This window comes from Amphibalanus amphitrite, unplaced genomic scaffold (assembly GCF_019059575.1).
Source record: "Amphibalanus amphitrite isolate SeventyFive unplaced genomic scaffold, NRLGWU_Aamphi_draft 000083F_arrow, whole genome shotgun sequence".
Classification (NCBI taxonomy): domain Eukaryota; kingdom Metazoa; phylum Arthropoda; class Thecostraca; order Balanomorpha; family Balanidae; genus Amphibalanus; species Amphibalanus amphitrite.
Genome location: NW_024881579.1, coordinates 522,507 through 550,050, shown reverse-complemented (window position 1 = coordinate 550,050; position 27,544 = coordinate 522,507). Strand labels below are relative to the sequence as shown.

Sequence of the window (27,544 nt, the reverse complement as noted above, 5' to 3'; positions counted from 1 at the left end):
GTACCAACGATAGGGGCCGGACCGACCACCCACGGCGTGATACTTATGAGCTGACCGCAGCCCCGCCGGTAAAAGCTGTTAGGAAGCCTTCACGCAAGAAGCCGATCGTGGTGTGAGAGAAGCTGACCGAGCTCGACCGGCAACACCTATTGGTGAATATGTGTCCGGAATTCGTAACTCGCCGCTAGAATTATTTTCGGTCGCAGTAAAGTTGACAATGTCTCCAACTTGCGAACAAAACTCGGGTGGTTGTCCCCGCGCGGTATGTCCGATTTCCACACCCTTGTCCTCACATAGGTACAAGGTCCTACAGCGCCGAGATCGATTTTCTCATCGGGACGGTAGACTCCATTGGAATGAATCTGTTCAGCTGCATGTATACGAATGAAGAACTAAAGAGTGAACACGCACGGTTAGCGGGACCCGAACATACGCAACCCGCCCCGGAAACTCGAAGGCGAGACCAAACCCCGCCATTCCGGAAGATATCAGGGCGGGAACAGCCTCCGCCATTCCGGGAATATACCAGGGTGGGAACAGCCTCCACCATTCCGGGAATAGACCAGAGCGGGAACAGCCTCCGCCTATCCGGGAATATACCACGGCTGGCACAGCCTCCGCCATTCCGGGAATATACCGCGGCGGGGGGGCCACCTCCGCCACTTTTTTTTTCAGCAGTCAGCAACATGACCTTTTCCTTTGAAATCTTTTAGCTGGCGCTGGGGTTCTTGCGAAGTTACGGCATTTTGGGACCGTGCAGAGGTTCACTTGGCATATTAGGTCAATGACCTGACCTGACCTGAAAATGCGGCTGGTGTCATGAGATTTGACTTGAATCAAAGGTCAGATATGACAAGTTTTAGCTTTCTATTGCCGGCATGTTCCGAGCTCTCGAAAACAAAGGAGGTGCCCCTTCAGTCTGCCGACGATGGTTATTATTCGTCAGCGCTCCTCCTCTGACCACCAGCTGACAGCAATGTTGCCTCCTATTACACAGTTTCTCCATTTTCAGTTTTTTTGCCGTGATCTCGGCTGCCAGCGAGGAACAGGACAGCGACGATGGGTCCTTTCTGGGTCTGAACAACGCAAAAATCATTCCACCAGCACCACCTGACGGTAACTTGGGAGCGGCCCGTGTGTCTGTTTGAGCCATGCTCGACAAATCAGGAGCCTCACAACTAGAGGTAGCAAAAGGTGAAAATTTTGGAAACCAGACTCAACCAGACCCGGCTGGATATTTCTGGAACCAGTCAGACCCGGTATAAGCTGGAATCGGAACCAGTTGGACCCCTTCCCCAAAAGTCAATTAATACCAGTATAACGCCTTTTGGGGCGACTAACGGAGCGAGCGAGAGGGTGGGCCTTGCACGTGCGAAATTGCGAGGGGGTACCCCCAACTGACTTGTGCACGGCACCCTACTAACCGGTCTCTAGCGATGTGCCAAATTTGAGCACAATCGGCCCAGCCGTTCTCGAGATCTGGAAGCGGCACCCTGCACGTGCGCACGTGCAAAATGGGTCCCAACTGACTTTTGCACGGCACTCTACTAATCGGTCCCTAACCATGTACCAAATTTGAGCGCAATCGGTCCAGCCGTTCTCGAGATCTGGAAACGACCCCTGCACGTGCGCACGTGCAGCAGCACCCCAACTCTGGCACATGGATATGCATTGCCTAGTGGGTGCCTACCTACATGCCAACTTTCAGCGCAATCGGCCCAGTAGTTACCGAGATATTGCAACTATTAAAAAAGTGACACCTCTTCGTTTTGCACGTGGCACGTGCATAAGGGGTCACTCACATGCATCGGGAATAGTCCAATACTTGGTAGAAGGAATGAAGCTACCCTACAAAAATTACCGCATGTAAATCGGTCAAGTGGTTGCTGAGATATAAGCGTCGCAAAAGCGTGACCACGGCCGGCCGGCCGGCCGGCCGCTCATACTCAGAAATTTCCGTTAATCTAAGGAAAGACTACGCTCGCTTCGCTCGCTCCGTAACAAAGCATTTGTAGAAATCATTAGTTGCATCACGTAAAACAGCCTATTTCCCACTGGGGAACTTATGAGCTACAGTGTGGAAAGGAACATACATGAGCACGTTTTCTTTCCATTCACTTCATATTTTGCAATCAGTCGTAGTGTTCAAGATGTATGGTTTATGGTAAGACCCGGTTGGACCCGTCAGAAAATTTCCAGGAACCGGTCTGGACTCATATGGGTCCAGACTGGTTCTTTGGACCGGGTCCTCGGGTCCACATTTTGCCACCTCTACTCACAACGACGAATATGCCTTATTATCCCGGTGATGTCTGCCTTCTAATGTACACTCTGTCAGTGTCTATGTAAAGTAACAGATGTTTTTTTCTCTCTTGCAGGTGGAATAATTAACGTGCGAGTTGGCATTGCTATTACGGATGTCCAAGTCGAAGAGGAAAATGAGGTAAATTGTACTTATGCAGTATGCTACCTTTTGATCGTTAACCCGCGAGTTGCTGGGGGGGGGGGCGTTAAACGCCCCCACTTTTTTCGCCGGGCCATAGCATAAAAACGGCGCGCCGTAGGCGCGCCAAATTTTGGGTACCTGTAGGGAATTGATTGAAGTTTATTGTGTTAAAGTTTCAAAAAAATCGGTCGGAAATTTTTTGAGATATCGAGGTTTTAGTGACGTCATGATTTCTGAGTTTTCGACCAAAAACGGCATATCTTCAAAAAATCATATAAAATCACAGAATAGACATACAGACATGCCGTAAACGCCATTAGACTGCCAATACCATACACAATCAAATGGCTATCTTCGATTATTGATTATCGTTCCCCATTTTCCAAAATCTTGAACTGAATCTTGGCAATTTCTCGTGACTACTTCACGACCATGATACATGCATTTCTTAAATTGAACTTTTTGAGCCAAACACGTACACATATGATAAAATGAATGTCACCATCGTGTTCTACGCCCCAAATTACCCATAAAACATGTGTCACAGGCTGCGAATATCAGTTTTTATTTTCGTGGGTATGTGCCTACCCGGTTGACCTGACCTTGACCATGACCTTTGCTTGACTGACCCCTACATGGAGCTGACACTCTTGTAGGCCTTATATGATGGATTGTGCACCGTTTTGACAGAGTTTGTGACGAGAGGCGCCCAGTGCAAAGTCCTGAAGTCCATGCTACTGAAAGCCCGATTTCAGGTGTTTGACCTGACCTTGACCTGACCTGTGACCTCAAAATTCAACTTTAAAGTACTCATCTGAAGCGTCTCGTCGCGTTCTTTCGTTTGCTGCCTCGTGCGTTTCGCTGCGCCTATTGGTTCTCGAGTTATCGGCTGGGGGCGTTTAACGCCCCCCCCCCCCCCCAGCAAACGGTGGGTGGCGAAATACCCCAGCAACTGCCGGGTTAAACATACTCGAGTCGACACAAAAAGACCAGCGATTCGCAGCAGCCCCCTAGCCACATATAAGTGAGCGATAAGGCAACCAGCGCGGCGCGTCCCTGACCCGGTCAAACACGTCTCTAGCGAGTGTGAGGCCAGAGAGATATACTGTGCCGCTGAGCCTGGGTGTGAGACGGCACAGTCTACCATTGAGGCCAGAGGGATGTGCTGTGCAGCTGAGGCTGGGTGTGAGACGGCGCAGTCTACCGCTCCAGTCAAACGCTGGGCCGTCGCGTCGGGGGGCGAACATCATCTCAGTAGGCGAGTGTATATGTTACAGGCCGTATGAAAACTCAGTCCGTTTGCAAACGGCCTGGCCCGATTCAGGCCGTTTGCAAACGGCCTGGACAGCCCAGTCAGTATGCAAACGGACTGAAAAGTCAGGCCGTTTGAATACGGGCTGAAATTCCAGGCTGTATGCAAACCGCCTGAAATTTCAGACCGTTTGCAAACCGTCTAGGCCGTATGACAACTTTCCAGACACCAGGCCGTTTGCAAACGGTCTAGGCATTTTGAAAACAATCTGGTTTGCATAAAGTTACAGCTGGACAATGTTGAGTTTGTTGAAGCACGACCGTTTCATGACATTACATGGCACCATGAAATCCTGAGGTGCATTCGGCATCCGGAAAAATATTGTCACTCGGATATTCTCCGTCGGAAAATTATTGTTGAGCGCCTATCTTCAGCATGTCTCGTTATCGCGATACAATTCGTGATCCCCGATGATTCTTGCTAGTTCCAGAAAATTCTCCCTGAGTTTCCCGATGACCAATGCAGGCCTGTTTAGGAAGAGATTAGCAGAACTGAGACCCGGCCCGTATAGCGCCCGGTCGACCCGGGCTTCCCCCGGACTTCAAAGTTTCGTGTTCCACTGCAATGGTCAAGTATTGCCGGCGTAGGTACTAGAGGTGGAAATGACTAACGTTTTCTAAAATTTTGACTAATGACTGACTAATGACTAATGACAATTTTGGTTGACTGACTTTTGACTGACTAATCTGTCGTCTCAAAAAGCTTGACTGACTAATGAATGACTAACGCCATTTTTCTCGATTTTGACTAATATTTGACTAAATTTCTGAATTTACAAGTAAAGCAAGTTTTTTCGCGAATATCTAAGCTTCTAGACGTCTGATCGACACTGGAAAAACACCAATCGATCCCAAATTTTCTCCCTAATTATTCATGGCCAACGCGATGCGAAGCGAGCGCAAGATATCTTGTCGGCAGGGGCGTAGCCAAGGGGGGGGGCATAGGGGCCATGGCCCCCCTGGAGCCCAAAAGGGCCCCCATCGCGGTGTCACAAGTACGGTAAGGGGCACAATAAAAGTAGCGTAAGGGCCCCTCGGGGCCCCCTCCAAAAAATAGTGGATGAAATCCGATGACTTTTTGGATTTTGAGGGGGTTTACCTTGGGCCCCTGTAAGTTTGGCCCCCTCCTGGAGCAAATCCTGGCACGCCCCTGCTTGTCGGCCGCTTTGACGCCTGGTTCGGGAGATAACAGGGGGGAGAGGGGGTAAAATTTACCCCCTCCAGCGCCCAGTTTCACCAAGTGCGGTAAACTCAATTTGGGGTAAAATACCAAACTACCCCACTACGTAACTACAAACAAACTACCCCAAAATTGAGTTTACTGCATTTAGTGAGATTGGGCACTTGGCCCAATCTCACCAAGTGTGGTAAACTCAATTTAGGGGTAGTATTTTTGTAGTTACGTAGTGGGGTATGTGGGACCGATTCCCTTCTTCCATATCATGATAAAGAGAGTACACGTTCAAGCTTTGTTACATAGAAATAGCCGTCACTTTCCCCACGTGTCGGCACCGTCCACCGACCCGGCGGGTCGGCGGACCGGTCCTTCATTGTGCAACCACCCTGCATATAACGCACAGGCACTGGCGAATCAGAATCAGAACTACAGTTGGAATACAAGTCTCGGCCCGCTCAGTCTCTCTCTACTTCCGCGCCTCCGCGACAATGGTGGCAGCGGCGGTCGAGGGGACTTGTGCCCCTCAACACGGACCCCAGCCTCTACATCTGCACTGACATCGCAGACTGGTTAGTCCGTGCTCCGTGACGGTGTATCGCCCCTACGTCACGTCATCGACTAGGGAGCTGACCATCCTGGACTCGTCATCGTCCAGCAGCACCGTCTCCAGTGAGTAGCTCTGCCCAGCAAGACTATCTGCCCTGCGGCAAGGTCATCAGCTACCCTGGACTACTACGGAGCCCGCCGACAGCGCACGGCTCATCAGCCCGCGCCGTCCTCCTCAGCATCATCGAGTGATGGACACCACCTCGCTGAAGGACTCAAGATCGGAGGAGAGAAGAGAAGAAAAAAAAAAATATCAACGCTAAATTCAAGACAACTTGGCACCGAAATCAAGAAAATTCACCCATTATGAACTTTTGCTGTATTTTCGTCAAAAAGTGACAGTGAAATTGTGCTGTGAAATTTGTTTTAACTTCGATGTGTTTCAAAAACCGTACTGTTTCATTATCCGTTTTCGTCAGTGTTCTGTCGTTTGTTGTGCTTCATTGTGGTTGCTCACCCCAAAATTTACGGAGAAATTGCAAATGCGCTTAATTTTTGCCTGCATTTTGCAGTGTCACTTTGACACTAATAAGCATAAAAAGAGCATATTCTGAAGTCGGTATGAACATTCAAATACGTTAATCGTGGTCAATTCACTGAAATTATATTGTATTGATATTCGGCCAGAGATGCCGAGGGCCATGGAGATGCCCAGGGACGGTCCCCGCCAAGAGTGCGGAGGGATCGCCCGGTAGTAGGTGTAATTGTCACGAAACTTACTTATCTGTTCATACCATTTTGTGATACGCTCATATGGAAATTTCTTTCTCCGTCAGCTAAACGTTTCCTCTCTTTGTTATGATCGCTTCGGTTCCCTACGCTTCCCTGGGGGAGGGAAGATAATGTGGGACCGATTCCCTTCTTCCATATCATGATAAAGAGAGTACACGTTCAAGCTTTGTTACATAGAAATAGCCGTCACTTTCCCCACGTGTCGGCACCGTCCACCGACCCGGCGGGTCGGCGGACCGGTCCTTCATTGTGCAACCACCCTGCATATAACGCACAGGCACTGGCGAATCAGAATCAGAACTACAGTTGGAATACAAGTCTCGGCCCGCTCAGTCTCTCTCTACTTCCGCGCCTCCGCGACAGGTAGTTTGGTATTTTACCCCAAATTGAGTTTACCTCACTTGGTGAAACTGGGCCCAGTCGAGCGCGTTCGGCCGGCAACCCCAGTGGGGCGCGGGTTAACACTCGCATGTGTGCGGCGTTTGCCAGCGTCTAATGTGTAGGGGGGGGTCGATTGGACCCCCCCCCCCTGCTGTTCGGCCCCTGATCAAGCTAGAGCTTCGCTGAAAAAACGAGCGTGCTGCCCGTGACGAGAGGAAACCGATGATACCCAATTTTAAGGTCCTTAGATCATTGGTTGACCTTCCAGGTTAGGTCAATGACCCAAACGTCGGGAAAATCGGGACCTGCTAGAATTTCGTAAAGTGAAGCTGTTTTGGGGTTTTTCGGGGTGCTGATCACGAATTGCATGTTAGTTTTGATCACAGATGATGTCTTCATGCATTTAGGCCAGGTCGGGTCAGGTCAGGTCAGGTCGACCAGTAGGCGTCCTGCCGGCCATAGTAGGTGTCAACTACCACTGACGGCGTCGTAACATGTTACGAAGGCACTAAAACTACTTCGTAAATATTGAAATGGATGCCAAATTCGAAATCAGCCCGAAAAACTACCCTAGAAACATGTAAAATTCGAAAAAGTGAACCGAGGTCATCAAAGGTCAGTGACCTGACCTGACCTTCAGGTGACCTTGACACCCACCGTAATGCGTGGGACGAACACCATTTCACATGTTTGGACGTTTATAATCACAAAAAGACTGGAAACGCGCGGATAATGTGAGCTGACATACGCCAAATCGCGATTCCGGCCGAACATGGTCTCGAGAATCACGTCACAGGTCAAAGGTCATTTGGGCCGGGGTCATGAAATTTTAAGAGTAGGTGTAAAATTGATCAACTCGAGGGTACTGGAAGTTCTGTCGCGATCGGCCGCTTTTTGCGCGAGTTATTCGCGAAAAACCATGGGGGGTCCATCCGACCCCCCTACACATGCGAGGGTTAAGTCACGTCACGAAACACGACAAATTAGTCGACTAATATGCAACAAAATCAGTGACTAATGACTGACTAATGACTAACAAACATTTTGGTTGACTGACTTTTGACTGACTAAAAAAGCGCTTGACTAACGTTAGTCGACTAATTTTTGACTAATGACTAATATTCATTTCCACCTCTAGTAGGTACGCCACCGGCCAGCGGCCGGCGGTCGACCGGGCGCGGTGAGGACTCTAATGTGAACCAGTGGCGCGGGAACTTCTTCCAGACTGGGGGGGGGGGGCTGGACCATAATAGAGATCCACCTAGGGTACACCCAAATCTAGTTCTCACCGGTTTTAGGCCACATATTTTTCAGACCTTGGCCTTTTCAACAAAGAAAAAACGAAAATATTTGCAAAAAAGTCAGGTATTCCGTCTCAGCTGAGTGAAGAAAGTAGGGGAATTTGGGGGAACGCCGAAGACTTTTTTCTGACGCCCGTAGCACGCAAGGTAGACAACATACGCTATTCTTGTTGGCGTCATTCGAGAGGCCAGTCTTTTGCCTTTCAAACATACCAGGCGCATTTGATGAATTCGCATACCGTTAAGCGCACAAACTAAAAATATCAAAGAAGTGACTTTTTCGGCGTTGCCCCGGACTGCGGGGAAAGCCGAAAATGGGAGAAATGATCTACGGGGAATGCCGACATTGATGTTTTGCCATTTTATCTCAAACTTTATCCAGAATTCATCAAAGCTGACACACGTTTCAAGAGCTTGAGGACGCGGTGCACACTGGAAGTTATAATTGTGTGATATAACCAGTAAAACGCCTTTTGGGCGACCAACGGAGCGAGCGAGAGGATGGGCCTTGCACGTGCGAAATTGCGAGGGGGTACCTCCAACTAGCTTGTGCACTGCACCCTACTAACCGGTCCTTAGCGATGTGCCAAATTTCAGCGCAATCGGCCTAGCCGTTCTCGAGATCTGGAAGCGGCACACTGCACGTGCGCACGTGCAAGCGGGGTCCAAATTGACTTTTGCACGGCACCCTACTAACTGGTCCCCAACCGTGTACCAAATTTGAGCGCAATCGGCCCAGCCGTTCTCGAGATCTGGGAGCGCCCCCTGCACGTGCGCACGTGCTGTAGCACCCCAACCTTAACACATGCAGATGAATTATCTGATGGAGACCTAACTGTGTACCGAGTTTCAATTCAATCGGCCCAACCGTTGTGCCGTTATTGAGGTTGCAATTTTGGGGGTTCTTAAAAAATGTCCAACTTTACCACGCGCCACGTGCGGTGGTTGGCAAGAACGCATGGTGGCCATCACACCACAGAACTTTTACGTCCAAGTGACATTCAGTAAAGAAGACCGCTTGTCAATCGGATGTCCCGTTCCTAAGATATTAGCTTTTGAAGAGCGTCCCCACGGCCGGCCGGCCGGCCGGCCGGCCGGCCGCTCATACTCAGGATTTTCCCTTAATTCAGTATGAGACTCCGCTCGCTTCGCTCGCTCCGTAATAAGAAAATGCCAGGTAAATCATTCCTTATAGGTAACAGGCCGTTGTGTCGGTTGAAAGTGTAATTTGTGTGACTAAAAATACGCGTTGCTATTCTACAGCAGTAAAGTCCACGTAGCGTGCTTTTAACACGTGCGTAATCGCACGTTTTCGGCATTACCCCAGCCAGCCATACTTTCATTTGCAGGCCCATAACTTTTCAACGTGCTGTATAAATTTCAAATAGGCAGCACACTTATGCAAAGACATGCTAAAGATTACTTGACCGAATTGGCCAGACAAACGGTAGCATAATGAGTAAAAAATGCAGCTTCAAAGGCGCATGTAGTACAAGGGAAACGTACCTTGAAAACGCTCTTGGCGCCCTCACAGTCGAAGTATTCCGAATGACGACTCGTAACAAACATGCGATAATTGTAGTCACTTAAGCTTCAGAGCATCACTGACAGGTGGCATCCATGTTTTACGGTTTTCGAAATATCTCGAATGTCGGCTTTGCCCCAACTCCGGCATTGCCCCAACTTCTCCTACCGTTTTGGCAACCTGGAATAAAGGCTTTAATCTGCCAAATGAGTTGCTTTTTTCACAGTTTTCTTCCTGTGTGACCCACAACCCCTAATTTGGGGAGGACAAGCTGCCCCAACGGTTCCTGACCTTATGAAAAGTTGTGGGGCACCGCCCCCACGGCCCCAGAGCTGTGGGAGCAAGCTTCCCCCACTGCCCCCTCCCCCGGTTCCCGCGCCTATGTATGAATCTATGAAATTATGTTGGTAGATTTCCGATTTCGATTCCTCCAGCTGGGGGGGGGGGAGGGGGGCTCAAATACATTACGAGCCCCCCCCCCCCAGCCGAAAAGTTGAAGGGGCTCAGCCCCCGCTAGCCCCCCCCCCCCCGGTTCCCGCGCCACTGATGTGAACTCTGATGTCCATTGCGCGCTCCGGCGTTTTATGCCGCAAAATAATCGGTGAGTCTTGTAGTGATACGTTTCACCAGACCTCACCAGCCCAATCTCACCAAGTGCGGTAAACTCAATTTGGGGTAAAATACCAAACTACCCCACTCTGTAACTACAAAAATACTACCCCGAAACTAGTTAAACTAGCTTGGTGAGATTGGGCCAAGTGCCCAACCTCACCAAGCTAGTTTAACTAATTTCGGGGTAGTATTTTTGTAGTTACGGAGTGGGGTAGTTTGGTATTTTACCCCAAATTGAGTTTACCGCACTTGGTGAGATAGTGGCTTCACCAGGCTCCATCAACTGGATGGCCGTATAAGGCGGACCGTGAACTTGTATAATTTGTAATATTGTCGAAAAAACGGCCGGGCCGAGCATCAGCACAGTAAGAAAATGTTCGACGTATGTAGACGAGTCATTCGGCATGGAATGCGCAAGCATTCACATGGATGCAACCTGATCATCGACCAACCTGGATCCATTAAGTTCAATCTTCAGAGGCTGTTGTACTTCGCCAGACCGTTTGAAAACTGACTAGGCCGTTTTCAAACTGTCTAGGCCGTTTCAAACTGCCTAGGCCGTTTTCATACGGCCTGATATTTCAGGCGGTTTGCAAACGGCCGGCTTTTTCAGGCCGTTTTCAAACGGCCTGACTGGGCCAGGCCGTTTGCAAACGGACTGAGTTTTCATACGGCCTGTAACATATATACTAGTACAAGCCAAGCAAGTACAAGCCGGAGCTCCTTCACAGTACACCTATGAATTCTGATTCAATTTGATACGGTTGGTTGGTGTGATTACAGTCACGATTTCGTATTGACTTGTACGTACATACAAGAATCGGCGGCGCGAAGTGCCGCGAAAATTAGCAAAAACATTTGTAAAAACACAGAGGGGGCCTCCTCTCTACAGAGGACCGCCTCTCTACTGCGGGCCTCCTCTTTTCACAGGGCCTCTCAAATACATAAGGCCCCCTCTCTACAGAGGGCTTCCTCTCTGGTGCTCGTCCCCTGGTGCTCGAACGCTTGAGACAAAAACGAGTAACATTCTGGCTTTCAATACGCCTTTTCACGCAGCACGATCCAGAAAAACAAAGGTATTAGCTCAGAAGTGTTTGACAGGTGATTTTGAGCATGCAAGACGGCGTCTGTACTCTATAACGCATTTGGGTCTTCGGCTTTTGGGGAGGGGGGTCAAATGACCCTCTCAGACCTTTGGGGGGGGGGTCATGACCCCGTGGAAGCCACCGACCCAGACCAGTGTCATACGGTGTGGGTAAGCTGTGCCGCTTGACAAGTAAGTGAAGCGGCACAGTCTTCCGGTACCAGGCGGCTGCTGCCGATGCTGAGCCATAGGAACCCTGTAGGTAAAGAGAATTGGAACATCAATCTGCTCCCGAGTGTAGGTACTAGCCATTTTCACGACGGGTTATCGGGCGTAGGCACCAACCTGGACCAAACCTCTTTTACAGCAACTATCGTCATATCATGAAATTATTTCAGTGTTTTAATAGAAAATAATGTAAGATACTTAGAAAAAGCAGATATACCTATGAATAGCTTTGCAACCTAAGTTGCTAACTTCTAAGAAACACAAGCCGTTTTCACGACGGCCATCTGGTACACATTTGGTGCACATCTGGTGCAGATTAGGTGCAGATTTGGTCAAATTAGGTTCAGTGTCTCTTAGTAGCTATCAGCTATAGGGTTTTACTAATTGCTTATATGCCTGCTTTGTCATATTATCATAGTATCATCACTATGATATGTTTTGTCATACAGGGTGTTTCACTAAAAGTGTCAAAAAGTAAATGCTTATTAAAGATATATAAAATATGCAAATCACGTGGTTGCGCATGTGGCTTTGTTGCAAATTTTTGGACATTTATGCTTTGTCCATTTAAGATGTATTTTACACCCATACGGAGCGAGGGCAGGAGGCCAAAGTTCCTAGTCGTTTTTTTTTCCTTATACAGACCAAGAACAGGTTATTTACACCTCAACAGGAGGGGTGAATTACACTTACATTTGGTGCCATCAGAAACATTGAAACGGTATGCCGACTTTTCAGGAAACGTTTTACTCTCTCACCTCGCTACGTTCCAGATTATAAAAGTTTAAAAGGGCTTCTTAAGAGGTTTAAAAGGGCTCCTTCGATGTCAGTTCCAGTCCAAAAAAAGGCGGGGTCGCCCCCCACCTCTCGGCGGAAACCGTTGAAAAGGTCAGGGTCTTTTTGAGGGCCTTTGAAGATAACAAGAAGCTAATTTCAACATCAGAAATAGCCAAGGCCTTACAAGTTATCAAAAACAACCACTGTGACGGCTGTAGCCACCAGGAACTGGCTGGACCAGAAGTTCCTGGGCCAAATAATCAGCTGCCTCACCGCCCGCCCCCATGGCCAGCGCGAAGCCCCGATCTGTCACCGCTAGACTTCTGGTTTTGGTCAAGTAGCTCTCGCAGAGCTGAGGAAGACTCAAGTCGCATCACTTCGGGAGCTGAAGAGCACAATTCAAGGCTTTGCCGACAGTCTGGACGCTGAATATGAAAACGGGCTGTGAGCCACCTCCGGACACGTGCGGAAACGGTGCATCAAAAGAAGGGGCGGATATGTGGAATAGGTTTGAGTGACGGTGATATCGCTGTTATATATTCAAATGTCCAACAATTGCGGATGAAATGATATGCAAATTTCCTTAGAAAAGATTGTTCTCATGTGCATTATGACCTTTCACTTTTTGACACTTTTAGTGAAACACCCTGTATATCATAGTTAAACACTAAAATAAATTCATAAAATAAAAAGAGATTAGGTGCAGATTTGGTCAAATTAGGGGCACTCGCCGTATAGCCCGTCGTGAAAACTGCTACAGTGAACGTAATGTGACCAAATCTGCACCAAATGTGAACCAAATGTGTACCAGATAGCCGTCGAGAAAACGGCTACTAGATACCGAGGGAAGGTATGTAGTATGTACCTGACATTGATACAAAAACATGAAGCCAACAACCCCTCACATTTCCATCTCTATAAATGTGCCCTGTGTTCATATAGTGTCACCATTATCCACAGGTTTTACAGCTGGGCTGCTACATCCGCACCATATGGGAGGATCCCCGCGTCACCTTGCCCGGTAAGCCTATCAGTCGCACATGCTGAATAAAATGTGCATACTTCCTACATGTACTGGGTTCGGAGGAGCCCGCCATTGCCACTAGATAGTGCTCACTGCTCAGGACTCCAGCAATGACGTTCAATATTTCACGAGAGCCAAGTTGAATATTCGCAAGTCGTGTCACTGTAAAGTTTGCCTTATCTTGTGATGCAAATGTAAAATCTAAACGTGATTAACGTGATTATTAAATAGTTTTTTATGCATTTAGGGTAATGCTCATCGCTATATAACATTACATTTTTATAGGTAATGCCAGTTTTATGCAGCTACACACGTCAGTAGTGGACAAGATATGGGTCCCGGATCTGTTTTTCGTGAATGTTCGGAGCATCAAGCAGCCGTACTTGCTGATAGAAGCTGCTGGTGTTACCTTATTCCGGAACAAGACCATCATTCACGTGCGTTACATCACCATCGGTGCTCATCTATAGCATGCTGCACGCCTAAGAAACTCATAGGAAAGCACTGCAATGTTTGAAGCATGAAATTGCATTTATTTAGCAATTTTGTTAAGAAGTGTTCACTTTCTTCTTTCATTGCATTTTTATTTCTATTTTAGCTTTTAACCCTCGCCCTGGCAGGGGGGGTCGATGCGACCCCCCCCCCCTAAGGTTTTTCGAAGATAGTGTAAAAACGGCGGCGCGCAGCGCCGCCAAATTTGGCACAGCCTATGGGGCAACCTTTTTACATATGACCTAAAAATTTCAGGTCCGGGTGACCTTGGGTCAGGTCACCAGGTCAGAAAAACCGGTACAAGGTCATGGTCAAATTTCAATTTTCTTTTTGCACCTGTCCAACTCACAGTTTTTGACTGATTTCCTTCAAACTTTCAGGATGTGCTAAGTTCACCGAGTTGTATAACATATAGTTCGGGTTTTTTGAGGTCACTGACCTGAGGTCAGTTAGAGGTCATTACGTCGTAATGTTAAGCCTATGAGAAAATACTAAATTCGGAAAATACTTGAGATATCCGCTTCGTTCTATCACTTTTGTGCTTTGAAACCACAGTACTTAACAGCAGGTCACTTGGTGCTTCTTTTTTTGGTGTACTTATCCATGGGTCAGGTCAAATGAGGTCAACTGAGGTCAAATGACGTTTTTGCCAATAACTTGGCACATAATGACGCTAGAGCTTAAAAAATGGTATCATTGTGTTCCTGGTGATCAGCCGAATCGAATGATATGCGATATGATGCAATTTGGTTAACTTGAACTTAATTTATTAATTTAAGTTTACTTAAAATTTAAGAAAAACTTTAAGTACACTTAAACAAGCTAAAAAGTATGTCATTCGACGCGCCTTGACGTGCTGAGTTCACTGGTGCTTTCGGTTTTGCTCTATCTTAATTAGATCAAAAGTTATAAGCGAAAAACTTTTGACCTGTTTTTAGCGAAATTTTTACATTTATACCCCCCAAAACCCCCCTAAATATTGACCTAGAGCAACCAAATTTGCACAGGGGCGAGAACTCCAGGGGGCCCACCTACCTACCAAATTTGGTGTTTCTAGGTGCCATAGGAGCCAATCGCGAGGGGGGGGGGGTCGCATCGACCCCCCCCCCCCTGCCAGGCCGTGTTATGAAAAATGCCCTGCCAGGGCGAGGGTTAACCCGCGACCTGCTGGGGGATGGTGTTTGAGCAGCCCCTGCGGTTTTTTTGCAAGCACACCACGCCATTTTTTGCACATGCGAAAATTTCAGACTAAGGTCACTCAAGGTCAGGTCGCCACTGCCAAGTCACGTCAAGTGACTTCCACCCCCACAACAATTTTCCATGTCTGCCATACCTACACTGAATGACCAATCGCTTTGAAACTTCAGCGATTGATAAAAGCAACGGTTATATGCACAAAATGTTTATCTCGGAATTTTAACATCGGTGACCTAGGGTGAGATCAATTTTGAGACCTCCCCATTATAAGTCAAGGGGAAAACTATGAAAGGCTCTTTTGGACGAACGTCATTCTAAACACTGTCAAACAGCGAGTTGTTACTGCAACGGTACCTACTTTTGCTAATTATTGAATCGACTAATGTCGCGCAATGTTTGCATACAGTGCTCTAGCACCTGTTCATAAAACAAGCATCAGAGTTTTGTCGTTCCAGTCGGGGCTTTATGTCGTCAGAAGCCAGTGCTACTTTACATACGAAAGATACCCAATGGATAAACAGAGATGCAAGCTGAGATTGCAAACATGTAAGTAGTCCTCGATTAGTGTCTGTGGCACATCCGTTATCATATTCCTCGTTCAATACTTAATTATTTGTTCTCTTAACTTGTTAAGTGATTGCTGAATGTAAGGCATTTAGTTATATCAATTGATTGTTTTTGAATGACCAGCTTACAAAATCATACTTTTTACATTCATGTACATATGTACTCATTACGGAGCGAGCGAAGCGAGCGGAGTCTTTCCTTAGTTTAACCCGCGCGGGGCTGGGGTCTCCAGCCGAACGCGCGGGGCTGGGGGGGGGGGTAAATTTTACCCCCCCTGTTATCTCCCGAACTAATGGTCCGATTTGGAAAATTCAAACGCCAATCGAAAGCTCTCATCACGAACTACTAAAAACATGTACTTAATTTAAAGTTTGAGGTCAAGGTCAAGGTCAGGTCAAGGGTACAAATTGCAAGTTTCTACAGTATCGGCCTTGCACCGTAGTTGCCGAAGAATGGAGTCATGTACTGAGACTGATCGCCCAAAACGTGTTCTTAGGCTACCAAGACAATATTCGTTGCATACAATATCATTCAGAGGTCAAGGTCAAGGTCAGGTCAGGTCAGGTCAGGTCACCAAAAAACAAAATATAGAAAATGGCATGTGCGACACATGTTTTATGGGTAATTTTACTCATAGAATTCAATAGGCACACTCAATAAGTGATATGGACCACCTCTGGATGAATTTCAGGTCGAGGTCAGGTCAAGGTCAGGTCAAGTGAGGTCAAATTTTGAAGTTGGTTGTTAAGGCCTAAAAAGGTGTCTATCTGATGCAGTTTTTCACGGCGAATCGAATGGTGCTATTGTTGTTTCCGTACGAGGTCTAGAAATTCCAAAAAAGTCATTTTTCAAAAAAATTGTGTGTCGTGACGTCATAAAATTTTGAATAACTCCCACATTTTTGAACCGATTCTTCTAAAATTTGGTATGTAGGTGCACATAGACCACTTCTCTGACATATATTCCGGTTTTTTCGATAGACTCAAAATTTTGGATTTTATAATGATTTTCCCAAAAAAGTCAGTTTTTTGAAAAAAATTTAGGCCAAAATCCAACATTTTTAAAAAACCGAGATAACCATTTGATAGGCAAAGTAAAATAACGTATAAACTTTTTTGTTACGTCTTGATTCCTTTAAAAATGAAGATGTTAGCGGCGTTTGAACTTTTGCCGTTTTTGAGGCGAAAATGGCGAACATGACGTCACTAAAACGTTAATTTCTCAAAAATTTTCCGACGGATTTCGCTCAAATTTTCAGGGAACGTGTCAAATTGATGTAAGAAAAGGTACTGAAAGTTTGGGCGCCGTTTTTGAGATATCGCAAAAATTCGCGAGGGGGGTAAAATTTACCCCCCCCCCCCCAGCCCCGCGCGGGTTAACGGAAATTTCTGAGTATGAGCGCCCGGCCGGCCGGCCGTGCGGACGCTTTTGCGAGGCTTATATCTCAGCAACCACTTGTTACACGCGGTAATTTTTGTAGGGTAGCTTCATTCCTTCTACCAAGTATTGGACTATTCCCGATGCATGTGGGTGACCCCTTATGTATCTCGGTAAGTACTTGGACGATTGCGCTGAAAGTTGGCATGTAGGTAGGCACTCACTAGGCACTGCATACCCATGTGCCAGAATTGGGGTGCTACTGCACGTGCGCACGTGCAGGGGTCGTTTCCAGATCTCGAGAACGGCTGGACCGATGGCGTTCAAATTTGGTACACGGTTAGGGACCAGTTAGTAGGGTGCCGTGCACAAGTCAGTTGGGACTCATTTTCAATTTTGCACGTGCGCACGTGCAGGGTGCCGCTTCCAGATCTCGAGAACGGCTGGGCCGATTGTGCTCAAATTTGGCACATCGCTAGAGTCCGATTAGTAAGGTACCGTGCGTCAGTTGGAGGTACCCCCTCGAAATTTCGCACGTGCAAGGCCCACCCTCTCGCTCGCTCCGTCAGTCGCCCCAAAAGGCGTTATACTGGTGCATATATCATCTTATATTTTGGCATTGATGTGATCATGGCCCGTGAACGAAACTTAATCTAAAACAAGAAATGCATTAAAAAAGTATAATTTGTATTGAGGTATTTCTAAAACAAATAATTTGTGATATTCTTGTTGTTGTTAAGGTAACTATTTTCAATGTCATTTAAGGTAAAATAATTACGGAGCGAGCGAAGCGAGCGTAGTCTTTCCTTAGATTAACGGAAATTTCTGAGTATGAGCGGCCGGCCCCCGGCCGGCCGTGCGGACGCTTTTGCGAGGCTTATATCTCAGCAACCACTTGACCGATTTACATGCGGTAATTTTTGTAGGGTAGCTTCATTCCTTCTACCAAGTATTGGACTATTCCCGATGCATGTGGGTGACCCCTTATGCACGTGCCACGTGCAAAACGAAGAGGTGTCAGTTTTGTAATTGTTGCAATACTTATCTCGGTAACTACTTGGCCGATTGCGCTGAAAGTTGGCATGTAGGTAGGCACCCACTAGGCACTGCATATCCATGTGCCAGAGTTGGGGTGCTGCTGCACGTGCGCACGTGCAGGGGTCGTTTCCAGATCTCGAGAACGGCTCGAACGATTGCGCTCAAATTTGGTACACAGTTATAGGCAGGGCTGCGGAGTCGGAGTCGGAGTCGGAGTCGGAGTCGGTCGGAGTCGACAGTTGTGACCGGAGTCGGAGTCGGAGTCGGAGTCGATATTGTAAACCCCAGCCGGAGTCGGAGTCGGAGTCACCGAAAATCTGTCGACTCCGCAGCCCTGCCAGGTGTGCGGAGTCGGAGTCGGGAGTTGGAGTCGATCGGAGTCGACATTTCTGCCCGGAGTCGGAGTCGGAGTCGGAGTTGGTTTTTGAAAGCCGGAGTTGGAGTCGGAGTCGGAGTCGCCGTAAATCCATCGACTCCGCAGCCCTGCAGTTAGGGACCGGTTAGTAGGGTGCCGTGCACAAGTCAGTTGGGACTTGGGACCCATTTTGCACGTGCGCACGTGCAGGGTGCCGTTTCCAGATCTCGAGAACGGCTGGGCCGATTGTGCCCAAATTTGGCACATCGCTAGAGACCGGTCAGTAGGGTGCCGTGCACAAGTCAATTGGGGGTACCCCCTTGCAATTTCGCACGTGCAAGGCCCACTCTCTCGCTCGCTCCGTTAGTCGCCCCAAAAGGCGTTATACTGGTATAACTTGTCTATTATTGTGGTCTAGTGACAAGTGATGGTATACTTTGCCCGATGTTCTGTTACACCCAGGAAAACCACCTCGCCCACTGTGTGTTCGCCTGTGTGTGCCTCAGACATGTACACTGATGACGTGATGCTGGTTTCCTGGCACCACTCTGGTGTGGAGCTGTATTTCGACACCCGGCCGCGCAGTTTCAATGTCGATGATGTACGCATTGCCGAGCCAGAGGTCGACTATACCCTCACCGGTGAGCCACCCGCTCCGCTAAGGTGTAATGTAAAATACGCGAATAATACCCGGCAGTTTCAGGGGTATCTCGCCGCCCGACAGTTGCTCGGGGCGGGGGGGGGGGGAGAGGAGCGGTAAACGCCCCTAGCCAATAACTCGAGAACCAAACACAGGCGAAGCGCAACGCACTAGGCGGCAAACGAAAGAACGCAACGAGACGATTCGAATGAGGGCTTGAAAGTTGAACGTCGAGGTTACGGGTCGGGTCAAGGTCAGGTCAAACACTTGAAATTCGGCTTTCAGTAACATGTACTAGGAGTATGGAGCCTCGTACTGGGCGTCTCGTATTTATAGCTATACTGCGGCGAAAAGGTGGGGGCGTTTAGCGCCGACCTCTTCCAGTAAGTCGCGGGTTGAAGGAAATATGCCACTTTCTTTAATTAAGCCTATTTATTCTGGTTATGTTTCGGAGCTCTCGGTTATTGTCCAGCAATCTTCTGACCTATTCTCCTGAATTTTAGAAGACACTGTAAGTTTTAATCCCCGCAGTAAATTGAATTAACGGTGCTGAAAAACGAACGTCTCCACACCACTAATAACAACGCACTGGGATAACTTCGCTCTCGCAGTTTCCCTCACAATCAATTGTGAAAGCATGATGTGTAATCGGTGCGCTCTGTGCCCTCAGGGGCCCTGAGTGAGGTCAGCTTCGAGGTGCTGCTGACGCGCAAAGTGCGGAACTCTGTCCTGTCCGTATTCGTGCCCAGCTTTATGCTCATCTTCGTCAGCTGGCTGTCGCTTTGGGTGAGCTCAAGTGTTATGTGTTATGAACTTCCAACAGACTATTCAAAAGGCTGTAATTCTTTGGCCCTTGAATGTCGGTAGTTGGCTGTAGTGTGATGCTGCATAACGTTTCGTTCGTTCAAACATTGAAGCATACCTATCAGCTTGCATCGTAAAAGCTTGCAAATTGCATAAATTCTGCATTGCATATGCTTGTACTCTTACTGATCCGTGCTGGAATAAGTTCGAAATGCCCTTCTCAGGACCACTCAGGCTTATTTTTCAATCGGACAGCGCAATCCTTTCTCAAAGTATATTTAGATATCGAGCACAAGCTTTCAGCAATCAATAGAAAAAGTAACAGCAAAGGAATATTCAACCGACCGCATCGCAAAGTATTTATAACTCACAGAGCGATTGGAATCACTCTGTTTGCGCTGACCCCAACTGTTCCGTTTGGCGTTTGACCTCAGATCCTCCCAGAACTGGTGCAGGGCAGAATGGTGATAGGTATTGATCACCACCCCACTGACACTAACTGTTTGACCCCAGGACCCTCCAGATCTGGTGCCGGGCAGAATGGTGTTGGTGATCAGACACATCACCGTACTGACACTAACCGTTTGACCCCAGGTCCCTCCAGAACTGGTGCCAGGCAGAATGGTGTTGGTGATCACCACCCCACTGACACTAGCTGTTTGACCTCAGGTCCCTCCAGAACTGGTGCCGGGCAGAATGGTGCTGGTGATCACCACTCTGCTGACACTAACGGGCCTCTTCAACGCCAACGTGTAAGTATACTCATCGCCGGGATCACATGGTGATACCATATGCCGGGATCATGGCGGCATCACATGATGCATGATGAAATAACGGGAGTATCCGTGTTAGCACAATGGCACCACCGTGCTATCACACGGCGATGCTAACATGATCATACAGGCCGTTTTCACGACGGAATAGCAGGCATCTATTTGATGCCCTGTTTGGTCCTTTGGTTCCTCAGGAATTTTAGTAGTTATTTATAGTAGGTTTCCCAGCTTTCGAATGAGCGGTCAGTTACTTTGCTGTTTATCTATTAAACATTACATTAATTTATTTAATCTAAAGGTTTACTACTCACGAAGACCTAATGCGTAAGCACATTTGTGACATTTTCAAATCGATATACTGCTAGTAGGTACAATGATTAGAAAACATACTGAGCTGCCAGCTGCGGGTGACCGAGCGCTCCCAATTCCACGCTGGCTTGGCTTTGGAGCCACGGCAGACGGCGGAGGTCAAGGTCACTGCTGAGGCGGCGGCGGATTTGTTGCGCCCAGGCGCCACCAGGGCGCGCGCAGTGTCGGGCCGGTGAAACAGGAGCCGGGTATCTAACTAGTTGCCAGGCTGATTTGATCCCTCATAGTCGAAAGGTGGGCTACTAGAACCGAAAATTGCTTTGTTGATAAAGAAATAAGCAATTTGATGTCAAAAATTGCCTGGATTACAACTTTTTAACATATTTTGAAGGCAAAAGAAACCAGTTGTAAGGATTATAAGGCATTAAAAGGTTGGTACTTTCCAGGTATCAAATAGGTTCCACCGCGATCGTCCCGTCGTGAAAACGGCCACAATGCATCATGGCAGTGAAGTGACATCCTACCCATGGTTTGCCGCAGCCAGAGCATGCCAGAGGTGAGCTACGTAAAAGCTCTGGACATCTGGAACCTGACCTGCATCGTCTTCGTGCTCTTCACTATCGTCGAGTACATCGTTGTCCTAAGGTGAGGACTAGCTACACCTTTAATTTTTCAATTCGAACGCATGATACCTTTCAGCGAAATAGCAAATTTAGTGTTATTGCTCAGTAGTCCGTGGCCTTTATCTATTGACTATATCGATCGCAGCATTCCATGGTCCTGCACTGTAAAAAAAAGGTTAGCAGTTTCACCTGCTATTCTCGCGCCAAATGTCAGCACTTTTTAACTGCTATTTTCGGCTGCTATCAGCCCTGTTAATCGGTTCCTGCTAAAATTTTAGTAGCCTTGAGCTGCTAAATTACCTGCTATTCGTGGTGTTAATTAACGTGTTGCATTTACTAACCCTACCCTCGGCGCCAAATTTCAGCCGTTTTAAGTTCGTCATTTTGTGCTAAATGACTGCTAAAAACGAAAGAAGTCACCACTTAGCATCATATTAACCCGCGCCGTGCTGGTGGCCTGAACTTTCCGCCGAGTGCTGGGGGGGGGGGGCGTTTTCACGCCCCCCCGTCTAACTCGGCTCCTGGGCCACGTAGCGACACGCGGTAAGCGGCAATCGAAAGAGCGTCAAAAATAAAGACGAAAACACTTCGGTCATTTTTTGGGTCAGGTCAAAGGTCAGGTCACCAGAGGTCACCAAAGGTAAAATGTTGACTATTTCAACATTTTGGAAACTGCCAACGGCTATCTCGGGAACCGATAGAGCTACAGCGCCGCGGAAAAGCGCATTCGATAGCCCTTTTACAGACCTTTCTGAGTAATGTTCTCAGATTTGACCTCAGGTCAACGGTTTAGCCTCCAGAGGGCAAAAACTCCAAAAATAGCCGTTTTTACGAAAAACGTTTTTTCGTCAATAACTTTTGACTCATAAGCGCCATGACATTACTTTTGCCAGCATCGTGTTCCTCTCGTCGAGACGCGTCGAATGAACTATTCGTTGACCTTGAAAGGTCATTTTGAAAATTTGACCTCAGGTCAAGGTCATGACCTGACCGAAAAGGGTCATGTTGCATATCAGTCGATCCGTATCGTCGAGCTGAACACATCTGACGTGTTTTCACCGCTCTAGCACGTCTCTATCAAAAGTTATAGCCAAAAAACTGCTGGCGACCGTTCATGACCTGAGATGACCTCAGGGGCACACAGAGGGGTCACAGGTGCATTTTTCCTATTCAGTGTGTCATGTTTACCTATGAACCGATGTTTGAGAGCGTTTTGAACGATATTCGTCCAAAAGAGGCGCATTTCAATTTTCTCCCATTGACTTATAATGGAGAGGTCGCAAAATTGACCTGACCTTAGGTCACAGATATCAAAAATCCGAGATATACATTTTATACATACTGTTACTCATATCAATCGCTGAAAGTTTCAAAGTGATCGTTCAGTCGGTGTAGCTATAGCGAGCCTTTGAACTTTTTCTGAGGTAAGGTCACTTGACGTGACCTGGTGACCTGACCTTGAACGGCCTAGGTCTGAAATTTTCACAACATGTGCGGAAATGATGTAGGAACACGTGTACCAAAAACGGCGGCGCTGCGCGCCGCCGTTTTTGAGATATTCGCAAAAAACCTGAGGGGGGGGGCGTAAAAACGCCCCCCCCAGCACGGCGCGGGTTAACAATTTTAAACTGCTAAATTTTGCACCTCATAAACTAAATTACAAGTTATATCCATACGTAAAATTAACGCAATGCGAAATAAATGGCCGCTGACAATGCCGAACGCCTGCATACCTACCCTATTAGGCACGCACGCAACTTAATTAACGCACGCAACTCAAAGCACGCACTTTTATTAACACCTTTTATTTAATAAGGACTTCAAAACCACACCCCATGAGCGTTACATAGCAGCGGTGTGCCACAAACCACAGAAAATCGGTGCCGGTCGGACGGCTGCCGTGCAGAGTATGGTGGCAGCTGGTCCCAACCAGCGAGCACATGCTGGCTGCACACTCGATAATCGCGCGTAAGACCAGAGCAGCAACAGTCAACACGCATAAACGTATCCGCGCCGGTCGGCAGCTGCCGTGCCCACTGCACAGCCCGAAGGCATGACGTATTCTCACCAGCGAGCACACGCGGCCACGCCGGCCGTTACCCATACTCGGTAACCACACGCCAGCCCAGGAAAATGCTATTCAATTTCTTCAGACGACACTAACAAATTTCAACATAAGGAACACACTCACCTCACGATGATCCCACACCACGTCCACTCGACACACATGCACTGCACAGTCCGGTCGGAATGTCGCGACGCACCTGGATGCACTGCAGCACCGTCCAACACTTCAATAATAAAATGGCGCCGCCGCGCGAAAGTGCGCAATCGGTCTAGCAGGCTAAAAAACTGCTACAAATTTACAAACACAAAAAGTTAGCAGTCGTTTAGCAGACTTTTATGTACTCGCCGTTTGGTATCAGTCCTATGATGCTAACCTTTCCCGCCAATGATTTAGCACCTTTGCAAAACATGTCTTTTAGCAGCTTAAATAGCAGGTCCAGCAGAACAAGTACACTGTAAAAAAGTTAAGCAGTTTACCTGCTATTCTCGCGCCAAATTTCAGCAGTTCATAGCTGCTATTTTAGGGTGCATAAACGCAACACGTTAATTAGCACCACGATTAGCAGGTAATTTAGCAGCTTAAGGCTACTAAAATTTTAGCTGGAACCGATTTACAGCGCTGTTAGCAGCCGAAAATAGCAGCTATAAAATGCTGAAATTTGGGGCGAGAATAGCAGGTAAACTGCTTAACTTTTTTACAGTGTAGGAAGCTACCAATTGAGCCTGCTAAAATGAAAGGAATGCCATAGAAAACTAGGAAAAAGTTCGTAAAAAGTATGAAGGTGCAAAATACAACCTGATTAGCAAATGAATAGCGCACGATTTAGCACTAAACTGCTAATCTTTTTTAACAGTGTGTGAGCATTGTGCCGTGGATGAACTGAATCGTTGACAAGAATAAGCCGAGCAATTAGAGGCTATTGTTGATTGCATTAGCGTTTGGCAGTGTGTAGGAAAGCATTTGATAATTTATCATTCGGCGCTATGCCACCGTCGGCCGCCTACACAGCGCCTCAGAGAAGTCGGCTAAGGCACGTTCAATGACTCTAGAACTAATAACTACCAGTAAAACGCCTTTTGGGCGAAGAACGAGCGAGCGAGATAGTGAGCCCTGCACGTGCGGAAGGGCGAGAGGGTGCTTCCAACGGGCATGCGCAAAGCACCCTTCTAACTGGTCGCTAGCGGTGTGCCAAATTTGAACGCAATCGGCCCAGCCGTTCCTGAGATCTGGAAGCGGCATTCTGCACGTGCGCACGTGCAAACGGGGTCCAAAATGACTTTTGCACGGCACCCTACTAACTGGTCCCCAACCGTGTACCAAATTTGAGCGCAATCGGCCCAGCCGTTCTCGAGATCTGGAAACGCCCCCTGCACGTGCGCACGTGCAGTAGCACCCTAACCGCAACACATGGGAATGCATTGCCTGGTGGGTGCCTACCTGTATGCCAAGTTTCAGCGAAATCGCCCCAGTAATTACCGAGTTACGGAAATGGGAACAAATTTGGCACCTCTTATTGTTGTATTTTGCACGTGCACTGGGGGTGACCCACATGCATCGAGAGTATCCTAGTTTGGGTAGAAGGGATGCTGCTACCCTACAAAAATTACCGCAAGTCAATCGCTCAAGCGGCTGCTGTGATATGAGCCTCTCAAAATCACTACTTTTGCAAAACAGCTTGAACACCCTTGACTTTTCACGTGGCACGTGCCACGACGGTCACTGAGATGTATCAAAAGTAGTCAATTACGGGGTAGAAGGGATGGGGCTACCCAACAAAAAAGACCGCAGGCCAATCGGTCCAGCGGTTGCTGAGATATAAGCCTCTCAAAAGCGTTACAGGCCGGGCCGGGCCGGGCCGGGCCGCTCATACTGAGATTTTTCCGTTATATTGAAAAGACTCACTTCGCTCGCTGCGCTCGCTCGCTCGTAATGACTTATGGTAGGTACGATTATGTCAATAATATAGCAGAATGGATTTCAGAAATGAATTACACGGTAGTGTAGTGCCGTAGTTTTTCTCTGCCCCTCACACCGAATGTTTTGTCTCGTTTACAGGTTATCATACACTGACAGTTCCAGTCCGCAGGTGGTGCCGGAGAAAAATGGAAAGGTTTGTAGCAGGCACGTAGCCAGGATTTTGCTCAGGGAGGGGCCAAAGGTCGCGACCTAGTGTTGCACCCCCTCCAAATAGGAAAACTTTTCGGATTTGGCCCACTATTTTTGGGGGTTTGGTGCAGTTCTTTTTATCTATTTTATTTTTGTTGAATTTCATTTTATTTCTCCCCTTCAGGGGGATCTTGGGGGGGGGGGCACGGCCCCCTCCCCCTCCCCCTTGCTACGTCCCTGGTTTGTAGTGTAGAACGCCAAGTCTCAGTGTCTGTAACACTTTTGAAAAAGCTTAACTTTTTTTGTTAAATTTAATCGGAGACTCTTGCACCCATGGTTCATTTTACACATGATACGTTCCTTCAAAACTGTGACACGCATCTGTCACGAACGCTGGCATTTTGTACCAATGTCACAGGTCATCGTTTGCAACGATGAGGAATGTGTTTCCCTCGAAACACCACCATGAACATCGCAGAACATTTAACGTAATAGATCGCGGAGGCAAGTCATGTTAAAACGCTGGTTGAACCTCACAAAAGCTCATGAAATAATCATGCGTGATTGTGGGAAGTGGCGTGGAACGTTGGAGCCGTCTATACCTTGGCGGTGGAGCCAGGGGTTGGCAATAACAATGTTATACGGCCGGCTCGGCATAATCAAGGTCTGGAGTTACCATGCCGAAGAATGGTCTAGTCAGACCAACAAAATGCTCCACTGCTATGACGGCCAGCCGTTGACGACTGTGGGCTTAGTTATTAGCAGAACGATTAGCAAATGTCATCAGCATATTCTATGATGGCCCTTAGCGCTTCGCTGCTGAGGGCCATTAGTTTTTAGTGTCTCATGAATGCTTACATTGTAGATGACCAGACCACATCCAAATAAAAGCGAATACGGATATCATTTGTGTAATGTGCACACATGTTTCGTTTACTTTGCGTTTGATGGCCAGTTTTCAACACAACCTGGCTCATTCTATAACACGATTAGTGTTCGTTCTGGGCCAAAACATTAGGTATTGAGCCCGCTCCCAGCTGGGCTATTCAGCCATAAGCGCTCCACGGGGGGGGGGGGGATTCTGCCCCTTGTCTAACTTCCGAAGGGATGGTCATTTAAAGACTGGGAAAACGACAATCGTAAGCTTTCAACAAGGTGGATTTATGAAGCACACAATTGTTTGCCTACGTAGGTCACAGGTCAGGTCAATGTCAGGTCAAGGAAAAACTGAAAGTTTCAACTTTCAACATAACTGGCTTTACAGCACAGTTACCTGGCACACCAACTACAATGCCGGTAAAAGCTAATCCATTGCCCGCGGGGGGGGGGGGAGGGCATTCATATATGCCACAAACCATATTTACCACCACGGTATATATGCCGCAGAAGAATTTGTAGGTTGGTAGGTTGATAGGTTGTAATAAGTTTGAGTTAGGTTGTTTTGTGTTATAATCACTGAGATAGGACGGTTGTGACGCTCTTGAGACGTGGTCTTTCGCGACATATTTGATTAACACCCAACTGCCCACCTTTTCGTCACAGGCGGCCTGGACCCTGGAGGGGAGGTGGACCGGGAAGGACAAGGCAGCGCTGCTGGAGAAGGGTTCTCGTGCCTTCCTACCAGTGGCCTTCTTCATATTCAACATTGTCTACTGGAGTTACTACCTGAACGATAGCCAGGAGTAGACGAGCCTGTGGGCCTGCGGTCCGTAACAGAAGGCTGATGTGGACGATGGATGTGGACAGCGGACGTTCGGTGTGCTGTGGACGTGGTGCAGTGTGGACAGCTGGCATGGACGGCCAGAGCGCAGCTGCTGTAGAGGAGCAGCTATTGTAGACAGTTGTGCACGAGGAAGACGGTTGGGGTGGGCGGTCACGTGGACTGTGGACTGTGTGGAGTGTGGATGGTTAGAGTGGACAATTGGAGTGGGCACGCTAAGTGGATTGTAAGTGCGGTTCGTTGAGGCAGCTGTAATATACGATAAGGCCAG

The 27,544-nt window shown here is 47.8% G+C and overlaps 1 protein-coding gene across 4 annotated transcripts; it reads left to right on the top strand.

Moving 5' to 3' along the window:
• The first annotated feature begins 1,055 nt into the window (after positions 1–1,055).
• On the top strand, positions 1,056–27,544 carry LOC122379694 (glycine receptor subunit alpha-3-like). Of its 4 annotated transcripts, XM_043362085.1 has the most exons (10): positions 1,056–1,116; positions 2,379–2,443; positions 13,141–13,201; positions 15,349–15,439; positions 18,737–18,871; positions 19,541–19,656; positions 20,344–20,426; positions 21,297–21,401; positions 25,503–25,557; positions 27,096–27,544. In XM_043362085.1, the coding sequence occupies exons 2-10, from the start codon at positions 2,418–2,420 to the stop codon at positions 27,237–27,239; spliced, it is 816 nt and encodes a 271-aa protein (XP_043218020.1). In that variant the 5' UTR covers positions 1,056–1,116; positions 2,379–2,417; the 3' UTR covers positions 27,240–27,544. The 4 variants fall into 4 exon arrangements, with proteins under 4 accessions (XP_043218020.1, XP_043218021.1, XP_043218019.1 ...); XM_043362084.1 differs by lacking the exons at positions 1,056–1,116; positions 2,379–2,443; positions 13,141–13,201 and adding an exon at positions 13,506–13,641; XM_043362086.1 differs by lacking the exons at positions 1,056–1,116; positions 2,379–2,443; positions 13,141–13,201; positions 15,349–15,439; positions 18,737–18,871 and adding an exon at positions 13,503–13,641.

Coding starts and splice junctions, on each gene's coding strand:
- LOC122379694 (XM_043362085.1), top strand. CDS start 2,418: ATGTCCAAGTCGAAGAGGAAAATGAG. Junction 18,872..19,540: donor GGTCGACTATACCCTCACCG/GTGAGCCACCCG, acceptor CTGTGCCCTCAG/GGGCCCTGAGTGAGGTCAGC. Junction 25,558..27,095: donor TGCCGGAGAAAAATGGAAAG/GTTTGTAGCAGG, acceptor TTTTCGTCACAG/GCGGCCTGGACCCTGGAGGG.